This window comes from Piliocolobus tephrosceles, chromosome 1 (genome assembly GCF_002776525.5).
Source record: "Piliocolobus tephrosceles isolate RC106 chromosome 1, ASM277652v3, whole genome shotgun sequence".
In the NCBI taxonomy this organism is placed as follows: domain Eukaryota; kingdom Metazoa; phylum Chordata; class Mammalia; order Primates; family Cercopithecidae; genus Piliocolobus; species Piliocolobus tephrosceles.
This window is the reverse complement of record NC_045434.1, coordinates 170,279,748-170,292,902: the sequence shown is the minus strand read 5'-3', so window position 1 is coordinate 170,292,902 and position 13,155 is coordinate 170,279,748. Positions and strand designations below refer to the sequence as shown.

At 43.3% G+C, this 13,155-nt stretch overlaps 1 protein-coding gene across 1 annotated transcript in view; it reads right to left on the bottom strand.

Annotated features, from left to right (window-relative positions):
* RAB3B (RAB3B, member RAS oncogene family) overlaps nucleotides 1-13,155 on the bottom strand; it is a 72,213-nt gene that overhangs the window by 47,425 nt on the left and 11,633 nt on the right. Inside the window, exon 2 of the mRNA XM_023188718.1 lies at nucleotides 10,714-10,941. Within this exon, the coding sequence (XP_023044486.1) occupies nucleotides 10,714-10,941 (228 nt within the window). The remainder of the gene's footprint in view (nucleotides 1-10,713; nucleotides 10,942-13,155) is intronic.

The following is a 13,155-nucleotide window of genomic DNA, read 5'->3' as shown; positions in this document are numbered from 1 at the left end:
CTGAGTGCCCCTAAGAGGTAGGGATGTTGTCTTACCAATTGCTGCAGAGCCCAGCACAGTTAGGCACACAAAGGGTCCTTGAAAGCAATTATGTTCTTGCAAATGTCATTTCTTCCACCTGTAAAGCTCTTAACCTACATTAACCTGAAAAACTCAGACTCATTTGTCAAGACCCTGTTCAAATGTCCCTTCCTTTATGAGGCCCGCAATGATTTTTCCAGGCAGAGGTAGCTGTTCCTACAACACTTTCTTCATCCCTTTAATACATCGCTTGTATCACACTGTAGCCGTTTTTTTGCCCTCTCATGACAGTGTCTGGCATATAATATGTACATGACACATGTTTATTGAATGAATTAATGAATACACAAATGGCTTGTAGATTATTTCTTTTTCTCCTATGCCAGTTTGGATAGAAGGAAAGGCGGTTATGGCCCTAAACAGTGTGTCTTAGAGACCCCTTGAATAGTCAGTCAGGATGGCTTGTTAATTCATTTGAAAATTACAGAGGCCGACTAAGCCTGATTTGACTTCCCATGGTCTTTGTTGTGATTTTTAAAATCAGATTAAACCTCCTCCAGCAGCTGGTTCCTACAGGCTTTGGGGAGATAAAAGTGTCAGCATGTTTCTGCAGCCACACCAGGAAACTTGCTGCCTAGAAAAATCAATTCTGATTATCATAAGAGCTGAGCACAGGATGGTGTACTCAGGAACTGTCCTCACATTCCTGGAGCCACAGAGACTTGTCAGAGCCGCCGTTTCCCTGTTCAGCTTCCGACTCTTTTGTGTTGCCCACTGATCTCTCTACAGATCTCCAGCTTACATTCAAGACTAGATTGCACCTTCCTGAAGGTGGCAGGAGGAGCACTGGAATGGGTCTGAGCCTCCTCCTATCTAAAATGAAAGACTGAGGCTGGGCACCGTGGCTCACACCTGTAATCCCAGCACTTTGGGAGGCCGAGACAGGAGGATCACCTGAGGTCAGGAGTTCAAAACCAGCCTGGTCAACGTGGTGAAACCCCGTCTCTACTAAAAGTACAAAACTTAGCTGGGTGTGGTGGTGCATGCCTGTAATCCCAGCTATACAGGAGGCTGAGGCAGGAGAATTGCTTAAACCCCAGAGGTGGAGGTTGCAGTGAGTCAAGATTGTGCCATTGCACTCCAGCCTGGGAAACAAGAGTGAAACTCCACCTCAAAAAATAATTAATTAAATAAAATAAAATGAGAGACTGAGATGTGATGAGCTCTAAATTCACAGGCTTGTTGACACCTAACAAGGTGACAGGAAATCTTAATTGGCAGTGTGAACTTAAAACATGGACATTACCTGCTTCAGAGTCTTAAAGGATGGGGGAATTTCTATCAGGTCTTTTCCTTTTTCTTTTCTTTCTTTTCTTTTTTTATTTTATTTTATTTTATTTTTTTTTTTTTTTGAGATAGGATCTTGCTGTCACCCAGGCTGGAGTGCAGTGGCATGGTTATAGCTCAAGGCAGCCTCCACCTCCCAGGCTCAAGTGATCCTCTGATCTCAACCTCATGAGTAGCTGGGACTACAGGCACACACCACCACACACACAGCTAATTTTTCAATTTTTTGTAGAGACAATGTCTCAGTATGTTGCTGGTCTCACTCCTAAGCTCAAGTGATCCTCCTGCCTTGGCCTCCCAAAGTGCTAGGATTACAGGCATGAGCCACCACACCCAGCCAGGTCTTTTACATGTTACTAACAGATGCTGTAGTAGTCAGAATAGTCTCCCAAATATATAATTCCTAGAATCTGTGAATATGTTACCTTACATGACAAAAGGGATTTTTGCAAATGTAATTAAATTAAGGATCTTGAAAATGGAGGATTGACCTGGAATGCCTAGGTGGGCCCATTATAGTCACAAGGGTTTTTATAAAAGACAAGCAGGAGGTTCAGAGAGGTTGGAAGATGTTCCACTGTGGCTTTGAAGATGGAAGAAGGGGCCCCAGGCAAAGGGATGCAGGCAGCCTCTGGAAGCTGGAAACGGCAAATTAAAGATTCTGCCCCCAGATGAGGCCCTCCAGAGAGAACACAGACTGAAACTGGCCAACAACTTGATTTTAACCCAGTGAGACCCATCTTAGACTTCTGACCTCCAGAACTGTGAGATAATAAGTTTGTGTTGTCTTAAGTCATTAAGTTTGTAGTAATTTTAGTGCAGCAATAGGAAACTAATACAGAAGCCCATTAGACAGCTACCTAATCTCATATAATAATCCATTACCATACATTCTTAAATTCTAGGGAAAAGTCTCTTGATATCCTATTCTTCTTCCTCTAATCAGAACAAGAGAGCTATGGTATTCATTTTATTTCACTTTTGGGCTCATAATTTCAGTCTCATTAATTCCTGGAGAGCAGAGAATGTCACATTTATATTAATATCTCTATCCTCAGTATCTGGCACAGAATACATTTGTTAAATGGCTGCTGAAGAGCCACAATCCTCCTTCATCCAAGTTTCTGGTATGATTACCTTTCCCACATTCCTACATTCCCTTACATTTCACTTATTTGCATATTACTGGCCCTAAGATACAGATCCTTGACATTCCCAGATTTAATACTCACTAGCTTTAATATTTATAAGTGACTCCAAAGCCATATTGTGACCTAACATTTCATGGAGGCTGCTGTATGGACATAAGGCAGATGACTGATAAGTGAACCTTACTGACTGCCCAGCACTCCATCTCACCCTGACCTTGTTCTCAGTTCCTGTTTATATGGGGAGTTACTCTCATCACTGTGGAATTCAGATTCCCAGGAAATCTCTTAAAACTCCTCCTGTTTGTCCCAGTGTTTGTCATTCTGTCTAACCCCCCTTTGGAACCCATGGTCACTCTTATCTATGTCTTTAATTATAGTAAGAGCTATTGGGCGGGAGCAGTGGCTCACGAATCTGTAATCCCAGCACTTTTGAGAGGCCTAGGCGGGCAGATCACTTGAGCTCAGGAGTCTGAGACCAGCCTGGGGAACATGACAAAACTCTGTCTCTACAAAAAATACAAAACTTAGCCAGGTATGGTGGCATGCACCTATAGTCCCAGCTCCTGGGGAGGCTAAGGTGGGAGGATTGCTTAAGCCCGGGAGGTCGAGGCTGCAGTAAGCCATGAGCATTCCACTGCACTCCAGCCTGGGCGACCCTGTCTCGAAATTAAATACATGAAGAAAATGATAATTTTAAAAAGCTGTTGGAGGAGGGACCCTCCTTTCTCTGTCCATGGAGATGGAGGCTCCTCCTACAGACCTGAGTGGAATGCTTTAGGCCTTAAATATTAGTAAATCTGGGCCACACAGACTTTGACTTTGAGTGAATGTTGTACGGGCTAATTACAGCCAGTGGCCCACGTTGACCTATGACTGGGTTTTTGTGTCTTTCTGACTCCAGAGTAAAGTATTAACAAGCCCCACTTGCCAGAGGACTTTAGCCATGGCTTCATCCTCGTTTTTATGAGTAATAAGGCTTTTTTTTTTCCTTTCTTACATTACTCCCCTTCTCTCTGACTCCTGCATCTATTTCTCAATGGGTTTAGGTGGGGAAAAAAAGGAATGCTATTTATCAATCTTCCTAGAACCTTAATAGAAACTACAATTTGTTGAGTGTTTACTCTGTGCCATGCACTATGTTAGTGCTTTATACACATTATCTCTGTATGTCTTTAGTAACACTAAGAGCTTTTAAATCATCACCAACACAGCAACAGATCCAACTAGAGGCTACTTACTGCTGAGTGCTGGTTGCACTCAGTCTCTACAAGAAATATAAAATTCAGGCAGGCATGGCATAGCCAGGTACACCTGTAGTTCCAGCTACTAGGGAGGCTGAGGTGGGAGGATCACCTGAAACTGGGAGGCAGAGGTTCCAGTGAGCTGAGATCATACCACTGTACTCCAGCCTGGGAAAGAGAGTCAGATCTCATCTCAAAAAAAAAAAAAAAAAAAAAACTAGAACCCAGGACCCAGAGTCCCAGGTAGCTCAGTCCTCTGGATTGTTCTCTTGATCAGCACCAGACAGCCTCTGCAATGGGCCCCACATAGAGGTGGTGGAAGCCCCCTCCATTCTTTTATTCCCACAGGTCTCCAGGGGTTGCTTGGCAACCGGCACCCAGCAGTAAGTGGCCTCTAGTTGGATTCGTTGCTGTGGAGTTACCAAGTCTCGTCTCACACCTGTGCATGCTCTCGCTCCCTAATAATGAGGCTTCTCTCCTACCCCCACCTCCCCAGTAAGACTTTCTTCTCTGATCCACAATCATTAGCTTCTCAGGAAACAAAGGGAGCTCTCAGGGACCTTTGTGGTGAGGGCCTCCAGGGAATAAGGCACTCCCAAGACCCTCATCCCCCAGAGATGACAGAAATTCCTATTGTGGGTGGCCCTGCTCAGCAATGCTCATAACCTCCTCTTCTTCGGTCTGGAATCCCCTAAGAGAGATCAAATGGGCTGGAGGAATTTAACTGAACACTTCATACTGTGCTAGTCAGTCACTAAATGCTGTTCCAACACTCCTGGAACCACAGATGGAAAACCTTAGAAAGCAACCCAGTGGCCGGGCATGGTGGCCTACACCTGTAATCCCAGCACTTTGGGAGGCTGAGGTGGGCGGATCACGAGGTCAGGAGATCAAGACCATCCTGGTTAACACGGTGAAACCCCGTCTCTACAAAAATACAAAAAAAAAAAAAAAAAAAAAAAGATTAACTGGGCGTGGTACTGGGTGCCTGTAGTCCCAGCTACTTGGGAGGCTGAGGCAGGAGGCGGAGCTTCCAGTGAGCTGAGATCGTGCCACTGCACTCCAGCCTGGGTGATAGAGTAAGACTCTACCTAAAAAAAAAAAAAAAAGAAAGAAAGCAACCCAGTGACCCCTTGCATGTGGACCTGAAGGCAGAGAAAGGAAGGAACCCAATATATATTGCATTCCCCAGACACAGTATTATCTTATCACATTTAGGCTCCCTCACCACCAGCAAACCTATGAGGCTTTTATAGTTGAAGACATTATCTATTCATAAAAATGAAGTGATTTACCACAGCTCACAAAACCAAAAAAATAAAATCACAAAACTTTTGTGTACAGAAGTGATATATACATAAACACACATAAATGTTCCCCCGTTTCCTTTTACAATGAAAGCAGTCTCCCCCTATCCTTGGGGGATAAGTTCCAAGCCCCTCATTGGATACCTGAAACCTCAGATAGTACCTAATCACATATAGTATACACTATGCTTTTTCTTTTTTCTTTTTTTTTTTTTTGAGATGGAGTCTCTCTCTTTCGCCTAGGCTGGAGTGCAATGGCCCAATCTTAGCTCACTGCAACCTCTGCCTCCTGGGTTCAAGAGATTCTCCTGCCTCACCCTCCTGAGTAACTGGGATTACAGGCGCCTGCCACCACGCCCGGCTAATTTTTTGTATTTTTAGTAAAGGCAGGGTTTCACTATGTTGGCCAGGCTGGTCTTGAACTCCTGACCTTGTGATCCGCCCGCCTCAGCCTCGTAAAGTGCTAGGATTACAGGCGTGGGCCACTGCACCCAGCCCACACTATGCTTTTTCAATTTGATAACCATGATGGCTACAGAATGTCTAATGGGCAGATAGCAAAGACAGCATGGATATGCTGGACAAAGGTATCATTCATGCCCTAGGCAGGACAGAGCAAGACAGTGCAATATTTCATCATGCTACTTAAAACAGTGTGCAATTTAGGTCAGGCGCAGTGACTCATGCCTGTAATCCCAGCACTTTGGGAGGCCAAGGTAGGCGGATCACTTGAGGTCAGAAGTTCGAGACCAGCCTGGCCAACATGGTGAAACTCCATTTCTACTAAAAATACAAAAATTAGCCAGGCATAGCGGTGTGCGCCTGTAATATCAGTTGCTCCAGAAGCAGGAGAATCGCTTGAACCCAGGAGGTGGAGGTTGCAGTGAGCTGAGCTTGTGCCACTGCACTCCAGCCTAGATGACAGAGTGAGACTCTATCTCAAAAAAAAAAAAAAAAAAAGAACATATGTAATTTAAAATTTATTAGCTTATTTCTAGAATTTTCTGTTTAGTATTTTCAGATCTAGAGGACCCCAGGTAACTGAAACCTTGGAAAGTGAAACCAAGGATAAGAGGGGACAGTAATTGATCATCAAATTCTGTAAATTGTAGTTCTAAATCTTTCTCCTCATTTCCATCCTTCATGTCATTTTGTCACTCTTAGCGTTATGGACTGAATGTCTATGTCCTCCCAAAATGTGTATGTTGAAGCCCTAACCCTCAGTGTGCCTGTATTTGGAGATGAGGCCTCAGAGGGAGTAATTAAAGTTAAATGATGTCATAAGAGTGAGTTCTGATCCAACAGAATTTGTGTCATTATAAAAAGAGACACCAAAGAGTTTGCACCTCTCTCCCCCGTGCCCATGCACCAGGGAAAGGCCACAAGAACACAGAGTGGGAAGGCAGCCCGAGGGGAGAGCTCACATCAGACATCAACCCTGCTGGCACCTTGATCTTAGACTTCTAGTCTCCAGACTGTGAGAAAATTAATTTCAATTGTATTTTGTTATGGCAGCCAGAGCAGAATAATACACTTAGTTCAGCCCCATATAATTTACCCAAGCCCTTGCTTGCTTGCTTGCTTCCTTTCTTTCATGGCTGGTCACTACTATATTTGTTTATTAATTTTTAGATAGCTTTATGAGGTATAATTGATACACAAAAAAATACACTTATTTAATGTATACAATTTGATGAGTTTGGATCCAAAACCTGGTTTCTTTGCCTCATTTACATCTACCCTTCAAACTGAAGCCAGGAATTTTTCTAAAATGCAAATCTAACTTGTTTAAACCCTTTTATGGCTCCCCAGTGCCTATGGTGGTGTTCTCCAACTTACATCCCTTTAAGCAAGAAAAATTTAGATACAGCATGCACAGTATATGTGTATTCCTTAGATTATACATCTATATGTCTACTTCTATACACAAAATATATTAAAATATATAAAGTTAAAATAAACAATAAATGTTTAAAATCTAATGTATTCATGAACAGTCCAGAAAACTTTATTTTTGCTGCATAAAAGCACAAACACACACATAAAAACCCTTTGTTAATTTCCCTTCAGCAAAAGCAACGAGAATGACCATGTCATCTATGGCCATACCACCCTGAACACGCCCGATCTCATCTAGTCTTGGAAGCTAAGAGGGGTTGGGACTGGTTAGTACTTGGATGGGAGATTGATGATGTCAGATCTAATTACATTGTCATTGATTTTACCTCCAAACGTGGCTGACAATGAACTTGTGTTGGGAGTTGGAAAAACATCAGTTCAGCCATTTTCTTTACGCTCATTTGGGTTCATTATAATCTTCTAGTATAGTCTTCAATCAGAGGTTTCTTTATAGGGCTCTTTAAAAGCCATATATCCATCATGACATTTCATTTAGTTAAAACTAGATCATGTAATCAATAAATCCACTTAACCAGGCACAAGAAAACCACAAAAGCTCACGATTGGCCGAACATAAACGAAGAAGTGAGTCAGTCCACTGTCAACCCCTTAGAAGGGCAGAATGGCTCCTCCTATCTCAAGATGTTTTGAGTGTAGGCTATCTGACCATCTGATATGGTGATCAAAGACACTTCTGACAATCCACATAGTAAATATCAGTAAAAAAATATTTTATGTTCAAAGATTAAAAGTAAGCTCTAATAATTTCTTCAGTTCCCTAAGGAGTCATCAAGCATGAATCCTCTGGCTGATGACAAGAACTTTCTGTTTGCCGTGGAAGGTCTCTTTGAACCCCAATCTGCCACCTATAGCCTCTCCAGCAAATTTATCTCTCAGCACCAACTCTGCTCTTTCACAACCTTGATCCAGTTTTACTGTATTGCTCACCACGCCCCAAATATTCTGTGCTCACATCCCCCTGTGCACGAACTGCAAGGATGATATCAGATAACACAAGTGAAATCACCTGGCACCTAATAGGTGCTTTTAGTAAACGCATGTTGACTTTCACCTCAAGCTAGTTAAACTAAGTCGTTCTACAAAGTTAGCCTGCCGCAAAACCACCTGGAAAACTTGTCATAGCACAGATCATTGTCACTCACCCACCAGAGTTTCTGACTCAATAGTTCTAATGTGGGCCTGAGAAGTTGCATTTCTAACAAATTCCAAGGTGATGTTGATGCCATGGGTCTGAGAATCAGTGAACTAAACGACTCATATAGCTTCTCCTATTTCTAACGATCTCTGAATCCTCAATGCCTTTAAATGAACAAAATGAACTTTTATCCCTATATAATATTTGACATTATCATGAAGGGAAATATGAACTTTTATCCCTATATAATATTTGACATTATCATGAAGGGAAATATGAACTCTATAATACCTCAGATGCACAGTGTAGAGAAAAGAGCATATACTTTTGAATCAGATCTTCTTGAAATCCCACTTTATAGCAGTGTCGTTGACCTAAGGCAAGTTAACTAATCTCTGAGTCTGAGTTTCTTATTCGGCAAAACAGGAGAGTATTAAAGTAGTACCTACTTCATAGTGTTAATTGTGAGATAATATATATGGGAAATAATTTGTAAAAAGAAAAGTACTATATACAGACTGCCCCAATAAGACATACGCATAATGTATTAATGTACATTTAACATGTAGAATAGAAAGATAATAAATAATACATGTTTTGGCTGGGCGTAGTGGCTCATGCCTATAATCCCAGCACTTTGGGAGACCGACACGGGTGGATCACCTGAGTCAGGAGTTCAAGATCAGCCTGGCCAACATGGTGAAACCCCATCTCTACTAAAAATACAAAAATTAGCCAGGCGTGGTGGCACACGCCTATAATTGCAGCTACTCAGGGGGCTGAGGCAGGAGAATCTATTGAATCTGAGAGGCGGAAGTTGCAATGAGCCAAGATAGTGCCACTGCACTCCAGCCCAAGCTACAAAGTGAGACTCGGTCTCGAAAAAAAAAAAAAAATAATAATAATAATATGTGTTTTGAATACTTTAAATCACAAATTTCCAAAATTTCCAATCCAGATACTAATTCATTTTTGAAAACTATATGATCTACATGTTGCTATATCATCTAAAATATGTACATAATTTATTAGTACTACTGGTAGACACTAATAATAGTAGTAGCTGTGGCAGCCAGCTTCCAAGATGGTCCCCAATGATACTTTCCTCCCAATATCCACACTTTTGTGTAGTTTCCTCCCATGCTGAATTAGTGACCAATAGAAAGCTGTAAGGCTAAGGCTAACTCACAAGGGACATTGCCACTTCCTGTGGCCTTTTACATCTCTCACTCTGGGAAAAGCCAGCTGCTACACAAATAAAGACACTTAAGCAGCTCTGTGAAGACACTCTAAAAGGCCAAATGGGAAAGAAGTAAGGCCTCCTGCCAACAGCTAGCACCAGACATGTGATTGTGCAGCCTTAAGATCCTCCAGCCCCAGGCTAGGCACGGTGGCTCATGCCTTTAATCCCAGCACTTTGGAAGGCCAAGGCGGGTGGATCACGAGGTCAGGAGTTCGAGACCAGCCTGGCCAACATGGAGAAACCCCATCTCTACTAAAAATACAAAAATTAGCTGGGCATGGTGGCAGGCGCCTGTTAGTCCCAGCTACTCGGGAGGCTGAGGCAGGAGAATTGCTTGAACCCGGGAGGTGGAGGTTGCAGTGAGCCGAGATCATGTCACTGCACTCTAGCCTGGGCAACAGAGCAAGACTGTGTCTTAAAAAAAACAACAAAAAAAAAGATCCTCCAGCCCCAGTCTATGTTTCAGATGATTGTAACCCAAGCCAACAGCTGGCTACACCTCATAAGAGGCCCCAAGCCACTCCCAAATGCTTGATCCACAGAAACTATAAGATAATGAATTATTATTGTTGTTTGACACTACAAATTTATTTATCTATCTATCTATCTATCTATCTATCTATCTATCTATCTATCTATCTATTTGAGATGGAGTCTTGCTCCATTGCCCAGGCTGGAGTGCAGTGGCATGATCATGGCTCACCACAGCCTTGACTTCCTGGGATCAAGCAATGCTTCCACCTCAGCCTCCCAAGTAACTGGGACTACAGGTGCCCACCACCATGCTCAGCTAATTTGTTTTATTTTTTGTAGAGATGAGGTCTCACAATGTTGCCCAGTCCGGCACTATGAACTTATAAAGTGTTCTGTTATAGGACAGTAGATAACTGATACTGTAGCTAATATTTAGTGTGCATTTACAATGTTCCAGGAACTATGCCAAGGAACTAAGGACCCAACAGCCTTATGATGCAGATGCTATTACAATCCCCAAAGAAGAAAGGGTGCTCCAGAGAAGTTAAGCCATTCAGTCAAGTTCCATGACTAGTAAGTGGCAGAAGAATTTGAACCCAAGTCCCTAACTCCAAGCCCCAGTTTCTTGGTCACTCATTTAGACAAGCCAACATAAAACCTCCTGCATAGTTAAACAGCAGAAGCAACTGAACCCCTGGAGGAGAGCAAACTTGTATAAAGCTAGCAGAGGGTAGCCCAGGGGCCACACCTGAAACAGCATTAACGCCTGATGCTGCAAGTCCCAGAAGTTCCAAGCTGGCCCCACCTCCCAGCCCTTATATTGTCAGGCCAGCCGCCTCTTAGGAAAATCCTGCCCAAGATTCCCAGGACTCACCCAGATCTGTAGTTTCACCCGCTTCTCGTGACGGTAGACCGTCTTCACCTTGAAGTCGATGCCCACGGTGCTAACAAAGGCCGGGGTGAACGTGTCATCAGCATAGCGGAAGAGGAAGGAGGTCTTGCCAACACTGCTGTTGCCAATGATAAGCAGTTTAAACATGTAGTCAAAATTCTGGTCAGAGGCGTCTTTGACTCCAGTTTTACCATCCGTCACTGAAGCCATCTGCAAGAGAGACCTAGGGTCACTCAGGAACAGACCTTCAGTGTCACCTTGAGTCACCAACCTTCTAATGGTCACCCCACCATTCACGCACTCACTCCTTACTCCAGCAGCACTGAGGAAATGCACACTACTCAGAATCACTCCATCACTACACCTGCCCCAAACGTTGTCTCAGCACTGGGGTGGAACCCAGCTCCTCCCATTCATTCCTTCAGCAAATATTTACTGAGCACATTGATCTGGGGCAAGCCCTGTGCTGGCCATGGGACTTACAAATATGAGTCAGACATGGTGCCTGACCTCTAGGTGGACGAAGACTAGAATAAAAGGTGGGTCAACACAGAGTAACAAAGCAGTAGATAAGTGATAAGACAGAGGAGTCCTGGCTGAGGAAGTCCATGAGAAGCATCTCACTGAGCCTGGAGGCCCGGTGATCAAGGAAAGGCTCCTGGAGGAAGCAGCTCCTGAGCTATTTTGGAGAAAGAAAAAAAAAAAAAAGCCAAGAACAGCAAACACATGCACATCCAAGGAAAGACTCAGTAAAGAGCTATCACTCTCTTGCTTTAAAAACTTTTATGACTCAGGAGGCTGAGGTGGGAGGATCACTTGAGCCCAGGAGTTCAACGCTGCGGGGAGCCATGATCATGCCACTGAATGCCAGCCTGGGCAGCAGAGCAAGACCTCATCTCTAAAAAATAAAATAAATAAAAAATAGAAACTGTCATGGCTTTCCACAGCTCTAGAGATCAAGTCCAAACTGTTCAACTTGACAAATAACCAACTAACCAAAGAGCTAACTCTCTAAGCTTTATCTTCCTATACCCCTTCTCTTCACCAACCTGTGCTTCCCTTAGATCTAATTACACACTTTATGCCAAATAAGCCACATTATTTCTTGCCTTTGTCCCTTTATACATGTATTCCTTCTGCCTAGAATTCTCTTTTCCTCCTAACAAACTCCTACCCATCCTTGGAGGTCCAGGTCAAGTGCCAGCTTCCCTGTGCATGGCAGAGGCAGGCACTCCTGCCCCTGTGCTCTCAGAACACTGTAACAGCCCTTATATCACTTCAGCACTGTTGGAATGAGCAGCTGGGCCTTAATGGACTTCATTCCTAGATATCTGGTTTCTAGGAAAGCACGAATCCTAGCACATAATAAACACTCAGGAAATGTGTGCTGAATTCATCACAGTCACTTCATCACTCTGGGGCTCAATCTCCTCATCTGGAAAATGGGGAGAACAATTTCCACCCTGCTCTTCTCACAGGGCTATCACAGGACTCAAACGAGATAACAATGGATGAAACCATTATCAACTGGTAAATTCCACACAGGTGTGAACATATGTCCTTATTATTCCAAAGCCTTCAAAACCTAGGTCCTTTATTTGTTCACTCATTCATTCATTCATTCATTCAGCAAATATTTAATACATGCCAGACCTTTCCTGAGACCCCAGCCTTCTCAGTTCTGTCACCATCTGCTTTCCTAGAACACCCAAATCTGAACTCCATAATTCAGCACTTGGTCACATGGTCTTAAGTCTTTAATTGCTTCTCCTATGTCTTGGAATCCTCGGGTACCCTGCTTCTCCACCTGAAATCTCCCCTTATGCTCAGCACAAGGGTACCCAGATGGCTGGATGAGCAGTCAGAGGAGGGTGGGAGGACAGCATTCAAGTGTGATGGTGTCTGGGTTTTCATTCTTGTTAGGAATTCCTGCTTTTTTCCCCAAGGGAAAATAAAGGGCGTGATGCTGGTGGGTGTGGCTCTTTGGGCCTCTCAGGTGAGCTGTAAGGATAAGGAGCTGATTAATGTAGGTTTAAAGCTCTCTTGAAGAAAAGTTAGACAAATATGTAAGGTTGTTAGCAGCCTTTTAATAAAAGTTCCTTGCATATGTCACCACTGGACTCCTGTGGTCTCTGTTCTTTCTTCCCTTTGCTCCCAGCTCTCAATCCTTATCTGAGACTCTAAGTTCCATCCCTGTATCAATCTGTCCCATGACAAGACTCACTAGGCAAGTGTGGAACATGCCCAGGACACTTGGAGACCGAGGCATAGCACTTACATGGAGGAAGAAAGTGAGGTTGGAAAGGAGGGTGCCATTGGCTGCTTAAACCATCTCATAGCCTTAACTTTTCAGCTTTTCATGGTACTAGGTGCAAAGGCTGTTGCAAGAACTTGCCATGCAAAGGCATTATGCTTTTTTTTTTT